The sequence below is a fragment of the Schistocerca gregaria genome, chromosome 2 (assembly GCF_023897955.1).
Source record: "Schistocerca gregaria isolate iqSchGreg1 chromosome 2, iqSchGreg1.2, whole genome shotgun sequence".
Lineage (NCBI taxonomy): Eukaryota > Metazoa > Arthropoda > Insecta > Orthoptera > Acrididae > Schistocerca > Schistocerca gregaria.
In genome coordinates, this window is record NC_064921.1 from 791238527 (window position 1) to 791257614 (window position 19088).

The following is a 19088-nucleotide window of genomic DNA, read 5'->3' on the forward strand; positions in this document are numbered from 1 at the left end:
ATTTTTCCCATGTGGAAGTTTCTTTCTGTTTTATTTACATCGTCATTAATTTGAACCCAACAATTACGTTTGTTATTGTCTCTGTTGCATTTCGAAATCTTCTCTATCGTCTGACTTTCTCTTTTCGTTTGTACAAGAAGTTTCACTTTGTATTCATCTTCCATTTTTCCGTAATCTACCATACATTTTATCCTGCCTATTTATACTCAATAATACGTAATTTACTTCCAAACCATAACCTAAAATTTTCAACATAACCGCTGCTATAAAATCCATTGTTCCAAGTTTACAAACATTTCGTGTAAACTTGTGAATACTATTTCACAGCTTCAGTTCCTTTCACCCATTACACAACCATCTCAGTTTTTTTTTTTTTTTTTTCCAACAACTTTCGTTTTATTTCCATTCCCGTTTTTCCCACAAAACCGATCATTTTTTAGCAGCTTCCCACAGGTTTACACGTTATTATTTCTTCATCAAACAATTGTAGGTCTGTGTATGTGCGGATGGATATGTGTGTGTGTGTGCGAGTGTACACCTGTCCTTTTTTTCCCCTAAGGGAAGTCTTTCCGCTCCCGGGATTGGAATGACTCCTTACCCTCTCCCTTAAGACCCACATCCTTTCATTTTTCCCTCTCCTTCCCTCTTTCCTGGCGGGGCGGCTGCCAGTTGCGGGGGCTTGTAGTTCTGTGTGTGTGTTTGTGTGTTTTGTTCATGTGCCTGTCTGCCGGCGCTTTCCCGCTTGGTGGGTCTTGGAATCTTTGTTTTTAATATATATATATATATATATATATATATATATATATATATATATATATATATATATATATATATATATATATATATATATAAAACAGAAAGAAACTTCCACATGGGAAAGGACGAAGCAACTGCCAGTTGCGAAAGCTCGTAATTCTGTGTGTGTGTTTGTGTGTTTTGTTCATGTGCCTGTCTGCCGGCGCTTTCCCGCTTGGTAAGTCTCATATAACATTCCAAGTGGGAAAAATATATCTAAAAACAAAGAAGATGTGACTTACCAAATGAAAGCACTGGCAGGTTGATAAGACACACAAACGTACACACAAAATTCAAGCTTTTGCAACGAACGGTTGCTTCATGAGGAAAAAGGGAGGGAGAGGGAAAGACGAAAGGATGTGGGTTTTAACGGAGAGGGTAAGGAGTCATTCCAATCCCGGGAGTGGAAAGACTTACCTTAAGGGGAAAAAAGGACAGGTATACACTTGCATACACATTATATCCATCCCTTTTTCCTGATGAAGCAACCGTTGGTTGTGGAAGCTTGAACTTTGTGTGTCTATCAACCTGCCAGCAGTTTCGTTTGGTAAGTCACATCATCTTTGTGTGTAAAATAGAAAAAAACTTCCACATGGTAAAAATAAATAAATAAATAAATAAATAATAAATATTTGGCCTTTACAAATGTCTGCTTGTGTCTGTGTATGTGCAGATGGATGTGTGCGTGTGCGTGTATACCTGTCATTCCCCCCCCCCCCCCCCCCCCCCCTCCCCCCGCCAAGGTAAGTCTTTCCACTCCTGGGATTGGAATGACTTCTTACCCTCTCCCTTAAAATCCACATCCTTTCGCCTTTCCCTCTCCTTCCCTCTTTCCTGATGAAGCAACCGTTGGTTGCGAAAGCTTGAATTTTGTGTGTATGTTTGTGTTTGGTTGTGTGTCTATCAACCTACCAGTGCTTTCGTTTGGTAAGTCACATCATCTTTGTTTTTAGATATATTTTTCCCACGTGGAATGTTTCGGAAAGGTATTAGCGTTGACCATCCCAGCAATGACTTGGTCATTACATGTGGAGCACAAACTCTGAGTGGGGAAGCAAATCTGATGTGCCCTCTCCAAAGGAATCATCCTAGCATTTTATTTAAGCAAATTATGGAACACAAAAAACTTAAATCTCGAAGGCCAGATGAGAATTTGGACCATGGTTCTTCAGAATTCAAGTCCACTGACTTAAACCCTGCATCATCTAATTCTGTTAAATAGTCGAATTACTTCCCTTGCAACTACCATTATATTGGTCATCACTACTGGCTACAATTCAGGAATGAATTGCATACTATGATTTTAATTTTTCTGACAGGTTGAATGCAACAAAATTACAGTATTGTTTCTTTTCAAACTATGTAGTGCAATATTAACTGAAAATGACTCTTGAGAACTTGTGGAACACTTTTTGCCTGTCTTCCATGCATGATCTTCATTCTTGCTGCCAATACTAATCCACCCAAGATGAAGTTTAACACACTAAACTGTATTGACAAATATTTTCCATTCATTCCGCACAGTCTGATAAATTATAAAGCATCTTGTATCAATCAGAGAATCCTCTTGGAAAAACTATAACATATGAGAGAATAGCTGGCCAGTAGGGCTTACTTACCTTCAGGAGAAATGGCAGTACTGCCAACAGACACATGTCAAAGGACATACATTATTCTAGCTTTTCCGACACCCAGTTCCTCTCATCAGGGAGGATATACGGTGGGTCCCTCCCATTTTGGGACCTGAGTGATGTACTCTTCCATTCTACCTCTCTCCTCCCTAAGGGAGAAACTTATTTCCAAAAGCTAGGAAATGTATGTATTTTTATAAAATATTATATATAAAAATAAAGATGCTGTAACTTACCAAACGAGAATGTGTTGGTATGTTGATAGACACAATAAAAAACACAAACACACAAATTTCAAGCTTTCGCAACCCAAGGTTGCTTCATCAGGAAAGAGGGAAGGAGAGGGAAAGCCGAAAGGATTTGGGTTTTAAGGGATAGGGTAAGGAGTCATTCCAATCCTGGTAGCGGAAAGACTTACCTTAGGGGGAAGAAAGGGAAATGTATACAGTCACGCGCGCGCACGCATATCCATCTGCACATATACAGATACAGGCAGACATATGTAAAAGCGAAGAGAGTGGGCAGAGATGACAGGTGAGGTACGAGCGGTGGCAACTTGAATTTAGCAGAGGTTGAGGCCTGGTGGGTACCAGGAAGAGAGAATACATTTAAGGGCAAGTTCCTATCTCCGGAGTTCTGATAAGTTGGTGTCAGTGGCAAGTATCCAGACAACCCGGATGGTATAACACTGCCAAGATGTGCTGGCCATGCACCAAGGCATGTGTAGCCACAGGGTGATCATCATTACCAACAAACACTGTCTGCCTGTGTCCATTCATGCGAATGGACAGTTTGTTGCTGGTCATTCCTACATAGAAGGCTTCACAGTGTAGGCATGTCAGTTGGTGAATCACCGTGCGTGCTTTTACACATGGTTCTGCCTTTGATCGTGTGCACCTTACGGGTTAAAGGACTGGAGTATGGTGGTGGGAGGGTGCATGGGCTAGGTCTTACACCGAGGGCAGTTACAAGGGTAGGAGCCAGAGGGTAGGGAAGATGGTTTGTGGATTTCATAGGGATGAACCAAGAGGTTACGAGGCTCTTCAGCAAGGAAATGACTTCCTCAAATCCTACCCTGAAATGAAATCTATCCTTCATGAAATCCTCCCCACTCCACCAAGAGTGTCTTTCCGCCTTCCACCTAACCTTCGTAACCTCTTGGTTCATCCCTATGAAATCTCCAAACCACCTTCCCTACCCTCTGGCTCCTACCCTTGTAAATGCCCTCGATGTAAGACCTATCCCATGCACCCTCCCACCACCACCTACTCCAGTCCTGTGACCTGGAAGGTGTACACGAACAAAGGCACAGCCACATGTGAAAGAACCCACGTGATTTACCAACTGACATGCCTACACTGTGAAGCCTTCTATGTGGGAATGACCAGCAACAAATTGTCCATTCGCATGAACGGACACAGGCAGACAGTGTTTGTTGGTAATAAGGATCACCCTGTGGTTAAACATGCCTTGGTGCACGGCCAGCACATCTTAGCACAGTGTTACACTGTCTCCCCCTGACACCAATCTATCAGAACTCTCCAGAGATGGTAACTTGCCCTTCCCGTTACCCACCAGGCCTCAACCTCCGCTAATTTCAAATAGGTGCCACTAGTACCTCACCAGTCATGCATCATCATCTTTGCCTCTGTATTTCCGCCTCAACTGACACCTCTGCCCAACCTCTTTGCATTTACATATGTATGTCTGCCTGTGTCTGTAAATGTGTGTGTGTGTGTGTGTGTGTGTGTGTGTGTGTGTGTGTGTGTGTGTGTACGCGCGCGCACGTATAACCCCCCCTCCTCCAAGGTAAGTCTTTCCGTTCCTGGGATTGGAATGACTCCTTACCCTTTCCCTTAAAACCCACATCCTTTCGTCTTTCCCTCTCCTTCCCTCCTTCCTGATGAAGCAACCTTGGGTTGCGAAAGCTTGAAATTTGTTTGTGTGTTTTTTACTGTCTCTATCAACATGCCAACACTTTCTCGTTTGGTAAGTTACAGCATCTTGATTATATATATATATACCACGTGGAATGTTTCCCCCTAATATATTTATAAAATATTATCATTTTATGTGAATTTTCAGATTTCTAGGATGCAAGAAATAATCCATTTAGTTGCAGACAACTAGCCACAGCTCCATGCCCCAAACTGAACAGGGTATTTTGTTACTTTTCTCAGCATTTAATAAAGTGGTTATTTCAAATAATACCTGCAGTACACAATATATTCAACAGATAATCAGATCCAAGGAAGCAACACATGAAAGAAAGTATTTTTATGCAACTTTATTGAAGTTTTTCACAACTGTCAGTTACGTGAAGTTCCAAACAGTGGCACAATTTCAGAGGATGTTCACATTCACAAAAATATATATACACACAGCTACACTGACACTATTGGACAATTACCATCACTTTCTACACTGCTCCACATTTAGATCACTGTGTGTGGGGATTTACTGACTCTGAAGATTTTTTTTCTGTGGAACAAACAGCATACCATTAGCATAAGATAATTCATTATCATAACCTGTCTAAACATTCATGATTGCAAGTATAATACGAAATCAGTTCCAATGACAAAATATCACATTACATGTACACAAGAATATGTAAAAGAAAAACTTTCCTGGACACAAATATGGTGCAGAATCTCGAAACAGTACACACTACAACAAATATATGTTGTTTTCAAAGCTAATATTAGTTACATTAAAGAGATTACAAGCATCACTAATAGAGCAAGGAGTGCAGAAACAAGGAATGGAAAAATTGCTTGTTCTAATGAATAGAAAAAAAACACACATTGCGCAATGAGGTACAAAGTTCTCATGTCTCAAATGATAAAACAAGGCTTAACAATAATATTTAGTGCTGCAATACAGAAAAGTTAAATATAAAATGGGGGGGGGGGGGGGGGGGGAATATAAGACTAAGGGATGACAATGAAAAGAAATCAAAACAATGAGATGTGAATGGATCACCTTAAGCCGTCGGGGGTTGCAGTCTGTCACAGACTGCAAGGATACAACATTGTAGAATTTTGTACAGTTATTCACACCAAGCAGCATTTAGATTTGACAGCAATTACACTGTCCAATCACATTACTGTGAGAACCTGTCAAAGCATGAGACATGCAGGAAGAGTGTCATTGAGGTTCTAAAAGTACCAACAGGGATGTGGAGCCATACCAACTCCAGAGCTGTGGCCAGCTGCGCTGCGTTACTTATTTGAGAATAGATGGCACTAACAGCCCAGTCGAGGTGGCTGCACGTATTCTTGATTGGGTTTTAATCCTGTGAGTTTGATGGCCAGGGGAGTATGGTGAACTCATCCTGGAACTCTTCAACTGACAAATGTGCGATGTTAGCTGTGTAACATATTGTTCTGCTGGTGGAGGAGTCCCAAGAAAAAACCAAACTGCATACAGAGGTGGACATGATCCCCGAGGATAGGCACCCACTTGTGTTGATCCACTGTGCCTACCTTAATGACAGGATCACCCAGGGTTATGCCACAAAAGCACTTCCTGGATCACAAGGCTCCCTTCTCTGGCAAGGACCCTTACAAAGATTGTTGATGGCCATCTGTTTGATAGAGCATAAAATGTGATTCATCTGAAAAGGCCACCTGTCACTACATGATGGACATCCAGTTGTGGTACTCATGTGCAAATTAAAGCCTTCATTGCTAATGAACAGCAACCAGCATGAGCATATCAAACAGGTTCCTGCAACAGAGGCTCATACACAGCAAAGTTTACTGAATGGTCATTGAGGAGACACTGTTGGTATCCCCTCGATTCACCTGGTTGGTGAGTTGCTCAAAAGTGCATGTCTGTTCACCCGTACATGTCTCCACAGCTGTGTTCACCAGTCATTTATGCCCTGTGGTGCATCACAGTTGCCTCGGCACTCTTTTTGGATAGTGCCATTTTGTAGTGCATGGTATACCATAGAGGCACACAAACAGTTTACACACTTAAGCACACAGTAGACTCGCATTCAGGACGACAATGGTTCAATCCCGTGACCAGCCATCCTGATTTAGGTTTTCCGTTATTTCCCTAAATCGCTCCACGCAAATGCTGGGAAGATTCCTTTGACAGTGCATGGCTGACTTCCTTCCCTATCCTTCCCTAATCTGATGACATTATGACCTAGCTGTCTGGTCTCTTCCCGAAACAACCCAACCCCCCTCCCACTTGGCCATTTCAGAAATGCTTCCCACCCTTGGCCCAAAAGCCAATGATCATGCCCTTTCGGACATCTAGTAAATCACTGCATTTCCACCATTACAACAAAGACTGCACTGTTTTCCACATCGCCCAACATGCTTTATATACCCTCCACTGCTATTGCTGCCAGCTGCCATCTATGAGTGATTATTGCAGGTTGAACACAGGTTATGGTCACATTAATGCAACTGGGCTGTGTATAAAGACAAGGTACATGTGACTGAACCAACAGTAAAGGGAAGTAATATGCATATGGTTTTTCACTCTAAGACAACCAAGATACACTCATGGATTGAACAATAAAGTTGTTGGCATTTATGCTTTTGTTCGTTAAATGTAGCCTGGACAAACATGGAAGAGTGGACAAATATGGAAGAGTGGACAAACACGGAAGAGTCTTCCAAGAAAACAGTGTTCTTGAAAGGGAACACCCTCTTTGTTTCTTACAGTATTCATACCAGGACAAATGATATACCACATGAACACCTCATCTACATAATCATGGAGCCACTGTCATGTTTAATAGTAGAAAGGAACCAGTCTGAAATCAAATTAGATGTGACTGAAATTTGGTCTGAATATAGTCTATTAATCATAGCTCAGTGATCATCCTAAAGCCAACAAAGTTAGATTTTGCAGTACAGAATTTCAGCAAAAATTTGGTTGCCTGTAACAGGTTTATCTCATGAAAATAGTGAGTGCATCTAATTGGTTGTAATTTCAAGAAAATTCTGAGACAAATAAATAGAACTAGAATACATATTGATCTCTATTAAGCCCTGGAAAATCCTGGGTGGAACAACAACACCATGAAAAGGATAGTTTGCTACCCCCCATATAAAGGAAGTGTTATATTGCAGACAGGCACAATGAAGAAAAAATGCTAAACATTTAAGTTTTTGGACAAAAGTCATTCTCTCATAATAGAAAACACACACACACACACACACACACACACAATATTTGTCATACACCTAAAGTGTTTAGCAGTCTCTTTTTGTTGTGACTCTTGGCAACTCAATGCCTTTTTAAAGTGTTGTCACTGATCTCTACCGCATCTCCTGTCAAAATAGTGATACAAATAACCCAAATTCAGGTTTTATTAGGGATTAAGTACATTGTGAATGCAAATGAGATCGTATACTAACTGGAACCAAAAGAGATCCTGTTTTAGTTGTACAGTATAAAAACTGTCCATGAAATACATTATGAAATTTTATTAAAGTTCAAAACTCTCCAAGAGCACATTGATGCATTTCCTCTGAACCATTTTGATAAACCAGCAATTTAACCATAAGTACACTCCGGGTATGGAGTAAACCGCATAAAATAGAACCTTGGCACTTTACACAGAGGAAGGACTGGAAATCTACTTATACTTTATAAAGTCACACCATGAGGTTTATTACAAACATGACCTGCGGAATCAGCTCTGGGAGAAAATCTTTGCAATGGCCTACAATAGTGTACATGTTCTTTTGTTAATGGCGGAAAATGAACACGAAATTTCAGCATAATATGGAGAAAACCATTACAAAAATGTAGCTACGTCTTTTTACGGTATACACTCTTCCAGATACATGTTCAAATATGAAATATATTTTAAATTTATGTGAAAAAATGTAATTTAAGAATATTTTATAAAATTAGCAAAAATGACCAAAATACAATGCAAGCAGCAACTGAAAATGAAAACAATGAAAAATAATTATGCACTAACAAAATCAGTTGGTGACAAAGTACAGTTTGCACAAAGGAAAAAAGTAATGACCTGTGTAATGAGAGTAGCATGTGCTCCTGCAGAAAAATGTGTTAAAACAGCCTGTAAACTTAATCATCTTATACCATTATATGTGGTACTTATTGCCTATGAGCATGGTTCAGAACAACTAATATCCTGTCAACAGACAGGCTACTGAACAGTGTATGCTTACACAGTAATATATATGGGCAGCAAGCTTCTGTTTGACAATAGAGAAATCACTGAGACAGTATTGTTCCCCCTTCTTTTGCTCACAGTGTAGTAATTTCTGGGTACCGATCACTCTACAATACACTGTGTTAAAGAAACCTAACAATCTGGAAGAGGGAGACAGTGATTAAATTTTGTGGGTCCATGCAATGAAAAGTTATGAAATACTTAGAATAAATTACCCCTTTGGTGGTTCTTGCTTTTCGAAGCTTTTTTCCTTCTCTTTACAGTCTTAAAATTTCAAATTCTGTCATTTACATAATTTCATTTAGATTTTTACAACACAAGATTCATTGTTCCATTTTAGACATTCTTGGTAGCGCTACTGCAATTTTTACCCTATTTATGTACTTTTTATGTTCTTTTAACTTTAATGTAAGTGCATGTAAACTTCAGATGGTTTCACACTTAATCAACTGTCAACACTTTTATTTTCTAAAATTAATTTTATAACTTGTCTTTTAAACAAACCTGACTTTTCATGGACCAGTGTTATAGACTGCATATAAATTGTCACTGTCTGCAGCACTGAATTTGCTAGTGATAACTGTGGACAGTTACATGCCTATATTCTTTTCTTTAGCTTTTAAGAACCAAAATGTTACCTCTTATACACCCTGTTTCAAGTGATTACATGTACAAGGGAATGACAAACTTTTGTCTAGCATACCACTTCAGGAAAACTGTATAGCCTTGTCACGTCAGACAAGTCTAAAACCCCAATACATAACATCACTACTCTGTTCAGCAAGTGCAACTAAGTTATTGTATGGACTTGAAACCCCAGCATCATTGGGGTTGCCACCAGGGATTGGAGAGGACAAAGGGTTTAAATCAACTCGCCCTGTTTCTGTTGTTTTACTTTGTGTTTGCGTTAATACCTGAGTATCTTTCTGAGCTGTTACTGGTGGGGCATCTGAAGAATGCTTCAAGTCACCGGCCATAGGATTTGATGATTGTGTATTTTCTGGTTTAACTGAAAAAATTACATGAAGAAATTGAAATTAGTAACTACACAAAGTAATGCTGTAAAGTTTCAGTATGTTTCGTTTATAAAACATCAAACTGATTGTGTAATATTATTATTTTCATCTTGTACAAAGGAATATTGTACTTAATGGAAAAAGCTAACTAAATAAGGAAGTTAATAATGATGCTTAAAAGTTGTGGATAATGAAAGTGGTAATTTAGATTGCACATGTATTGTTACTCAATACATTTGGCTGGCAGCAGCACTGTTATTCTGTTTAACAATCAGATAATATAGTTTTAGTCTTTTAATGTGCATACACCTATGAAACAAAAGAAACAGAATGATTCCTTGACAGCAAAAGCATCACAGGTTGGCCAACAGAGCAATGGTGATTGGTAACATAAACTTCAAATACAAATAAAACAGTTTCTGTGTTAGTCACTTGTTTATTTTGCCACTACACATTGCAATGGTTCACAACATCATATTCAGGTGGAGGCTTGTTTATTAACAGGGCTGGTGTTGAAGAGTACAGACATCTTTTCAAAGTCGCAGACCAAGGACAGTGTAAGTTCAACATCTACATCTACACAGATACTCCGCAAGCCACTGTGCGGTTCATTGTGGAGGGTACCCTGTACTACTACTAGTCATTTTCTTTCCTGTTCCACTCACAAACAGAGTGAGGGAAAAACGACTGTCTATATGCCTCCTTATGAGCCCTAATTTCTCGAATCTTATTTTCATGGTCCTTACGTGCAATTTAAGTTGGTCAGTAGAATCATTTGGCAGTCAGCTTCAAATGACTGTTCTCTAAATTTTTTCACTAATGTTTCTTGTTAAGAAGATTGCCTTTCCTCCAGGGATTCTCATTTGAATGCCCCAAGCATCTCCATAACACTTATGTGCTGTTTGAACCTACTGGTAACAAATCAAGCAGCCCGCCTCTGAATTGCTTCGATGCCTTCTTTCAATCCAGCCTGGTACAGATCCCAATCACTCAAGCAGTTTTCAAGAACAGGTCGCATCAGTGTCCTATATGCTGTCTCCTTTACAGATGTGCCACTCCATCCTAAAATTCCTCCAACAAACCGAAGATGACCACTCGCTTTCCCTACCACAGTTCTCACATGCTCGTTCCACCTCATATCGCACTGCAACTTTATGCCTGGATATTTAAACGACCTGAGTGTGTCAAGCAGGATCCAGACATTACTGGTTTGATCTTCCTCTTCAGCAGCATTAACTTACATTCTTCTAGCTGGCACTCCTCACACCAACTGGAAATTTTTTCTAAGACATCTTGTATCTTCCTACAGTCACACAACTCCAACTACTTACCTTACACACAGCATTATCAGTAAACAACTGCAGATTGCTGCCCACCCTGTCAGCCAAATATAGAGAACAGCAGCAGTCCTGCCACACTTGCCTGGGACACTCCTGAAGATACCCTTGTCTCTGATAAACACTCACCATCAAGGAGAACATACTGGGTTCTATTACTGAAGAAGTCTTTGAGCCACTCACATATCTGTGGACTTATTCCATATGTTCGTACCTTCGTTAACAGCCTGCAATGGGGCACCATGTCAAATTCTATCCAGGAATCTAGAAATAAGCAATCTGCCTGTTGCCCTTCATCCATAGTTCTCAGTATGTCATGTGAGAAAAGGGCAAGATGAGTTTCACATGAGTGATGCTTTCTAAAACGACACTGATTCATGCCCGTAAGCTTTTCAGTCTTAAGAACGTTTATTATACAAGGGTTGGAACTTAAATAGTGGCAACTATTTATTCACAACCGATACAAAAGAGTTACATGTTTGCATCTGTTACTGTCCTTCAAAGTAGTCACCAGCGTCGTGTAGAGCCCATTGCCAGCGACATGGAAGGCGTAGTATACCAATAACAGAGCCTGTCCAGTGGACGGTGCGAATGGAGCGGTCTACTGTCTGTCAAATCTATGGAGCAGTTATGAAGTGAATGCCACGAAGTGGTTTCTTCATCTTTGGAATCAAATCAAAGTCACAAGGACTTAAGTTTTATTACTGTTCGTTTTTGGAGCATCACCTGCAACCAGCTTTGTAAAAGAAGTGGCGACACTTTCTGCACAACCCATCCATCATATTGCACAAAAATGTGTGGGCGCATACAGTGAAAGCTGTGGCTGCTCTGTGTCAGATTTCTGTTCAGCTTCAGAACTGTTCCAGAGATTCGACACGCAGTACAATGTTCCATTTGCACCACCAACAGAACAGGCTCTTCTAACGGTATACTATGCCCTCCACATCGCTGGTAAAGGGTTCTACAGAACGCTGGTGACTACTTTGAAGGGCAGTACCAGATGCAAACATGTAACTCTTTTGTATCGGTTGTGAATAAATAGTTGCCATTATTTAAGTTCCAACCCTCGCATTCAAACTGAAAATATGTTCAAGGCTTCTGCAGAAAACAGAAGATACTGGTCTGTAATTTTGTGGGTCCAATTTGTACCCTTTCTTTACATGCTGGAGTTATCTGCACTTTTCTCCATTCACTTGCGACTTTGTGCTGCATGAGAGACTCATGATAAATGCAAGCTAGGTAAAGGGCCAATGCCGTAGCATACTCTTTGTAAAATCGAACTGGGATTCCATCCAGACCTGGTGATTTATTTGCTTTCAAATATCTTGGTTGTTTCTCTACACCAGGTACGCTTATTACTAAGGTGACCATATGGGAGTCAGTCTGATAGCACATTTGTACGATTTTCCTGTGTGAACAATTTCTTGAATGTGAAATTTAAAACTTCAGCTTTTGTTTTACTATCTTCAATTGCCACCACACTGCTCAACAAGGAACTGAATGGAAGCCTTAGAATCACTTAGTGATTTTACATACGATCAGAATTTTCTCGGGTTTTCAGCTAGATCTTTTGCTAAGATGTGACAGTGGTAGTTGTTGTACGCTTTGCACATAGATCTCTTCACAGGTGCACGAGCCTCTACTAACCTTTGCTTGTTGTCATTTACACATTCCCTTTTGAAACCAAGAGTACAACAACCTCTGCTTCCTCAGCATCTGCCGAATTTTGTTATTAAACCATGGTGGGTCTTTTCCATCCTTTATCTACTTACTCCCCACCATTAACCATGGACCTTGCCGTTGGTGGGGAGGCTTGCGTGCCTCAGTGATACAGATAGCCGTACCGTAGGTGCAACCACAATGGAGGGGTATCTGTTGAGAAACCAGACAAACGTGTGGTTCCTGAAGAGGGGCAGCAGCCTTTTCAGTAGTTGCAGGGGCAACAGTCTGGATGATTGACTGATCTGGCCTTGTAACAATAACCAAAATGGCTCTGCTGTGCTGGTACTGGAAACGGCTGAGAGCAAGGGGAAACTACGGCCTTAATTTTTCCCGAGGGCATGCAGCTTTGCTGTATGGTTAAATGATGATGGCGTCCTCTTGGGTAAAATATTCCGGAGGTAAAATAGTCCCCCATTCGGATCTCCGGGCGGGGACTACTCAAGAGGATGTCGTTATCAGGAGAAAGAAAACTGGCATTCTACGGATCGGAGCGTGGAATGTCAGATCCCTTAATCGGGCAGGTAGGTTAGAAAATTTAAAAAGGGAAATGGATAGGTTAAAGTTAGATATAGTGGGAATTAGCGAAGTTCGGTGGCAGGAGGAACAAGACTTCTGGTCAGGTGACTACAGGGTTATAAACACAAAATCAAATAGGGGTAATGCAGGAGTCGGTTTAATAATGAATAGGAAAATAGGAATGCGGGTAAGCTACTACAAACAGCTTAGTGAGCGCATTATTGTGGCCAGGATAGATACGAAGCACACACCTACTGTCAACTAGCTCTGCAGATGACGAGGAAATTGAAGAAATGTATGATGAAATAAAAGAAATTATCCAGATAGTGAAGGGAGATGAAAATTTAATAGTCATGGGTGACTGGAATTTGAGTGTAGGAAAAGGGAGAGAAGGAAACATAGTAGGGGAATATGGATTGGGGCTAAGAAATGAAAGAGGAAGCCGCCTAGTAGAATTTTGTACAGAGCACAACTTAGTCATAGGCAACACTTGGTTTAAGAATCATGAAAGAAGGTTGGATACATGGAAGAACCCTGGAGATACTAAAAGGTATCAGATAGATTATATAATGGTAAGACCTTTCCAGGGGCAGATGTGGACTATGACCACAATCTGTTGGTTACGACCTGTAGATTAAAACTGAAGAAACTGCAAAAAGGTGGGAATTTAAGGACATGGGACCTGGATAAACTGACTAAACCAGAGGTTGTACAGAGTTTCAGGGAGCGCATAAGGGAACAATTGACAGGAATGGGGGAAAGAAACATAGTAGAAGTAGAATGGGTAGCTTTGAGGGATGAAGTAGTGAAGGCAGCAGAGAATCAAGTAGGTAAAAAGACAAGGGCTAGTAGAAATCATTGGGTAACAGAAGAATTGAATTTAATTGATGAAAAGAGAAAATATAAAAATGCAGTAAATGAAGCAGGCAAAAAGGAATAAAAGCGTCTTAAAAATGAGATCGACAGGAAGTGCAAAATGGCTAAGCAGGGATGGCTAGATGACAAATGAAAGGACGTAGAGGCTTATCTCACTAGGAGCAAGATAGATACTGTCTACAGGAAAATTAGAGAGACCTTTGGAGATAGGAGAACCACTTGTATGAACATCAAGAGCTCAGATGGAAACCCAGTTCTAAGCAAAGAAGGGAAAGCAGAAAGGTGGAAGGAGCATATAGAAGGTCTATACAAGGGCGATGCACTTGAGGACAATATAATAGAAATGGAAGAGGATGTAGATGAAGATGAAATGGGAGATATGATATTGCGTGAAGAGTTTGACAGAGCACTGAAAGACCTGAGTCAAAATAAGGCCCCCGGAGTAGACAACATTCCATTGGAACTACTGACGGCCTTGGGAGAGCCAGTCCTGACAAAACTCTACCATCTGGTGAGCAAGATGTATGAGACAGGCGAAATACCCTCAAACTTCAAGAAGAATATAATAATTCAAATCCCAAAGAAAGCAAATTACCGAACAATCAGTTTAATAAGCCACAGCTGCAAAATACTAACACGAATTCATTACAGATGAATGGAAAAACTGGTAGAAGCCGACCTCGGGGAAGATCAGTTTGAATTTCGTAGAAATATTGGAACACGTGAGGCAATACTGACCCTACGACTTATCTTAGAAGAAAGATTAAGGGAAGGCAAATCTACGTTTCTAGCATTTGTAGACTTAGAGAAAGCTTTTGACAATGTTGACTGGAATACTCCCTTTCAAATTCTGAAGGTGGCTGGGGTAAAATACAGCGAGGAAACCAGATGGCAGTTTTAAGAGTAGAGGGGTATGAAATGGAAGCAGTGGTTGGGAAGGGAGTGAAACAGGGTTGTAGCCTCTCCCCTGTGTTATTCAATCTGTATATTGAGCAAGCAGTAAAGGAAACAAAAGAAATTCGGAGTAGGTATTAAAATCCATGGAGAAGAAATAAAAGCTTTGAGGTTCGCCGATGACATCGTAATTCTGTCAGAGACAGCAAAGGACTTGGAAGAGCAGTCGAATGGAATGGACAGTGTCTTGAAAGGAGGATATAAGATGAACCACCAAAGCAAAACAAGGATAATGGAATGTTGTCGCATTAAGTAAGGTGATGCTGAGAGAATTAGATTAGGAAATGAGACACTTACTAAAAGGAGTTTTGCTATTTGGGGAGCAAAATAACAAGATGGTCGAAGTAGAGAGGATATAAAATGTAGAATGGCAATGGCAAGGAAAGCGTTTCTGAAGAAGAGAAATTTGTTAACATCGAGTCTAGATTTAAGTGTCAGGAAGTCATTTCTGAAAGTATTTGTATGGAGTGTAGCCATGTATGGAAGTGAAACATGGACGATAAATAGTTTGGACAAGAAGAGAATAGAAGCTTTCGAAATGTGGTGCTACAGAAGAATGCTGAAGATTAGATGGGTAGATCACATAACTAATGAGGAAGTGTTGAATAGGATTGGGGAGAAGAGAAGTTTGTGGCACAACTTGACCAGAAGAATGGATCACCAACTTGGTATTGGAGGGCAGCATGAAGGGTAAAAATCGTAGAGGGAGACCAAGAGATGAATACACTAAGCAGATTCAGAAGGATGTAGGTTGCAGTAGGTACTGGGAGATGAAGAAGCTTGCACAGGATAGAGTAGCATGGAGAGCTGCATCAAACCAGTCTCAGGACTGAAGACGACAACGACGACGACAACAACAACAACAACAACATCTACTTACTAGGCGCATAACTCTCCAGACCATGATTTACAATCTGCGGAAACTTTGCCTGCAATTCCTCTACATCCACTTTAGTGGAACTAAGTGATGCCAATTCACTGTCTAAGTAAGATGTTAATAACTGCTTATCTGCTCTATCTAGCAGAAACAACTATCTTTTTTGACTGATTTATTAACTTCTGTCATCATAGTTGCTATAAAGACATCATGATTGCTAATTCTCATTTCTATACTGACATTGTCAATAAGGTCCAGCCTATTTGCAGTGACGAGGTCTTTTGTGTCTTTTGCTGATGATATAAATTGTTGATTTCAAAAAGGCACTTTAGAGATTAAAAACATGAATTTATGGCAGTGAATTGTACTTACAGAGACGGCAAAGTTGTTAAAGGTCTGAAAACTGTTGCCTGATGTATGTCCTCCCACTGCACATTGCATTTACACTGTCGTTTGTTGTTTCAAAGTTATACATGTTACAGATATGTTCATTTACAGCGGATAAAGAGATACAAGATTTATATATATATATATATATATATATATATATTAAAAACAAAGATTCCAAGACTTACCAAGCGGGAAAGCGCCGGCAGACAGGCACATGAACAAAACACACAAACACACACACAGAATTGCTAGCTTTCGCAACCGATGGTTGCTTCTTCAGGAAGGAGAAGGAAACACGAAAGGATGTGGGTTTTAAGGGAGAGGGTAAGGAGTCATTCCAATCCCGGGAGCGGAAAGACTTCCCTTAGGGGAAAAAAAGGACAGGTGTACACTCGCGCGCGTGCCGCCCCCCCCCCTCCCCCCTCCCCCCCCCCCCCCCCCCACACACACACACACACACACACACCCATCCGCACATACACAGACACAAGCAGACATATTTAAAGGCAAAGAATAAGGGCAGAGATGTCAGTCGAGGCGGAAGTACAGAGGCAAAGAAGTTGTTGAAAGACAGGCGAGGTATGAGCGGTGGCAACTTGAAATTAGCGGAGGTTGAGGCCTGGCGGATATCGAGAAGAGAGGATATACTGAAGGGCGAGTTCCCATCTCTGGAGTTCGGATAGGTTGGTGTTGGTGGGAAGTATCCAGATAACTCGGATGGTGTAACACTGTGCCAAGATGTGCTGGCCGTGCATCAAGGCATGTTTAGCCACAGGGTGATCCTTATTACCAACAAACACTGTCTGCCTGTGTCCATTCATGCGAATGGACAGTTTGTTGCTGGTCATTTCCACATAGAAAGCGTCACAGTGCAGGCAGGTCAGTTGGTAAATCACGTGGGTGCTTTCACATGTGGCTCTCCGTTTGATCGTGTACACCTTCCGGGTTACAGGACTGGAGTAGGTGGTGGTGGGAGGGTGCATAGGACAGGTTTTACACCGGGGGCGGTTGCAAGGGTAGGAGCCAGAGGGTAGGGAAGGTGGTTTGGGGATTTCATAGGGATGAACCAAGAGGTTACGAAGGTTAGGTGGACGGCGGAAAGACACTCTTGGTGGAGTGGGGAGGATTTCATGAAGGATGGATCTCATTTCAGGGCAGGATTATAGGAAGTCATATCCCTGCTGGAGAGCCACATTCAGGGTCTGATCCAGTCCCGGGAAGTATTCTGTCACAAGTGGGGCACTTTTGGGGTTCTTCTGTGAGAGGTTCTGGGTTTGAGGGGATGAGGAAGTGGCTCTGGTTATCTGCTTCTGTACCAGGTTGGGAGGGTAGTTGCGGGATGCAAAAGCTGTTTTCAGGTTGTTGGTGTAATGGTCGAGGGATTCAGGACTGGAGCAGATTCGTTTGCCACGAAGGCCTAGGCTGTAGGGAAGGGACCGTTTGATATGGAATGGGTGGCAGCTGTCATAATGGAGGTACTGTTGCTTGTTGGTGGGTTTGATGTGGACGGATGAGTGAAGCTGGCCATTGGACAGATGGAGGTCGACATCTAGGAAAGTGGCATGGGATTTGGAGTAGGACCAGGTGAATCTGATGGAACCAAAGGAGTTGAGGTTGGAGAGGAAATTCTGGAGTTGTTCTTCACTGTGAGTCCAGATCATGAAGATGTCATCAATAAATCTGTACCAAACTTTGGGTTGGCAGGCTTGGGTAACCAAGAAGGCTTCCTCTAAGCGACCCATAAATAGGTTGGCATATGAGGGGGCCATCCTGGTACCCATGGCTGTTCCCTTTAATTGTTGGTATGTCTGGACTTCAAAAGTGAAGAAGTTGTGGGTCAGGATGAAGCTGGCTAAGGTGACGAGGAAAGAGGTTTTAGGTAGGGTGGCAGGTGATCGGCGTGAAAGGAAGTGCTCCATTGCAGCGAGGCCCTGGACGTGCGGGATATTCATGTATAGGGAAGTGGCATCAATGGTTACAAGGATGGTTTCCGGGGGTAACAGACTGGGTACGGATTCCAGGCGTTCGAGAAAGTGGTTGGTGTCTTTGATGAAGGATGGGAGACTGCATGTAATGGGTTGAAGGTGTTGATCTACGTAGGCAGAGATACGTTCTGTGGGGGCTTGGTAACCAGCTACAATGGGGCGGCCAGGATGTTTGGGTTTGTGAATTTTAGGAAGTAGGTAGAAGGTGGGAGTGCGAGGTGTCGGTGGGGTCAGGAATTTGATGGAGTCAGGTGAAAGGTTTTGTAGGGGGCCTAAGGTTCTGAGGATTCCTTGAAGCTTCGCCTGGACATCAGGAATGGGATTACCTTGGCAAACTTTGTATGTAGAGTTGTCTGAAAGCTGACGCAGTCCCTCAGCCACATACTCCCGACGATCAAGTACCACGGTCGTGGAACCCTTGTCAGCCGGAAGAATGATGATGGATCGGTCAGCTTTCAAATCACGGATGGCCTGGGCTTTGGCTGTGGTGATGTTGGGAGTAGGATTAAGGTTTTTCAAGAAAGATTGAGAGGCAAGGCTGGAAGTGAGAAATTCCTGGAAGGTTTGGAGAGGGTGATTTTGAGGAAGAGGAGGTGGGTCCCGCTGTGACAGAGGACGGAACTGTTGCAGGCAGGGTTCAATTTGGATAGTGTCTTGGGGAGTTGGATCATTAGGAGTGGGATCAGGATTATTTTTCTTCGTGGCAAAGTGATATTTCCAGCAGAGACTACGAGTGTAGGACAGTAAATCTTTGACAAGGGCAGTTTGGTTGAACCTGGGAGTGGGGCTGAAGGTGAGGCCTTTGGATAGG

General features: G+C 41.6%; 1 protein-coding gene across 4 annotated transcripts in view; it reads right to left on the reverse strand.

The window, feature by feature from the left end:
- Positions 1-4698: 4698 nt before the first annotated feature.
- Positions 4699-19088, reverse strand: part of LOC126335050 (MICOS complex subunit MIC27) — a 79019-nt gene continuing 64629 nt past the window's right edge. For 2 of the 4 annotated variants that reach the window (XM_049997923.1, XM_049997926.1), the window contains exon 5: positions 4699-4907. In XM_049997923.1, the coding sequence (XP_049853880.1) occupies positions 4867-4907 (41 nt within the window). In that variant the 3' untranslated portion in view covers positions 4699-4866. Of the gene's footprint in view, positions 4908-9518; positions 9614-19088 lie in introns of those variants that run through there. The other 2 variants (XM_049997925.1, XR_007564806.1) reach the window with 2 other exon arrangements.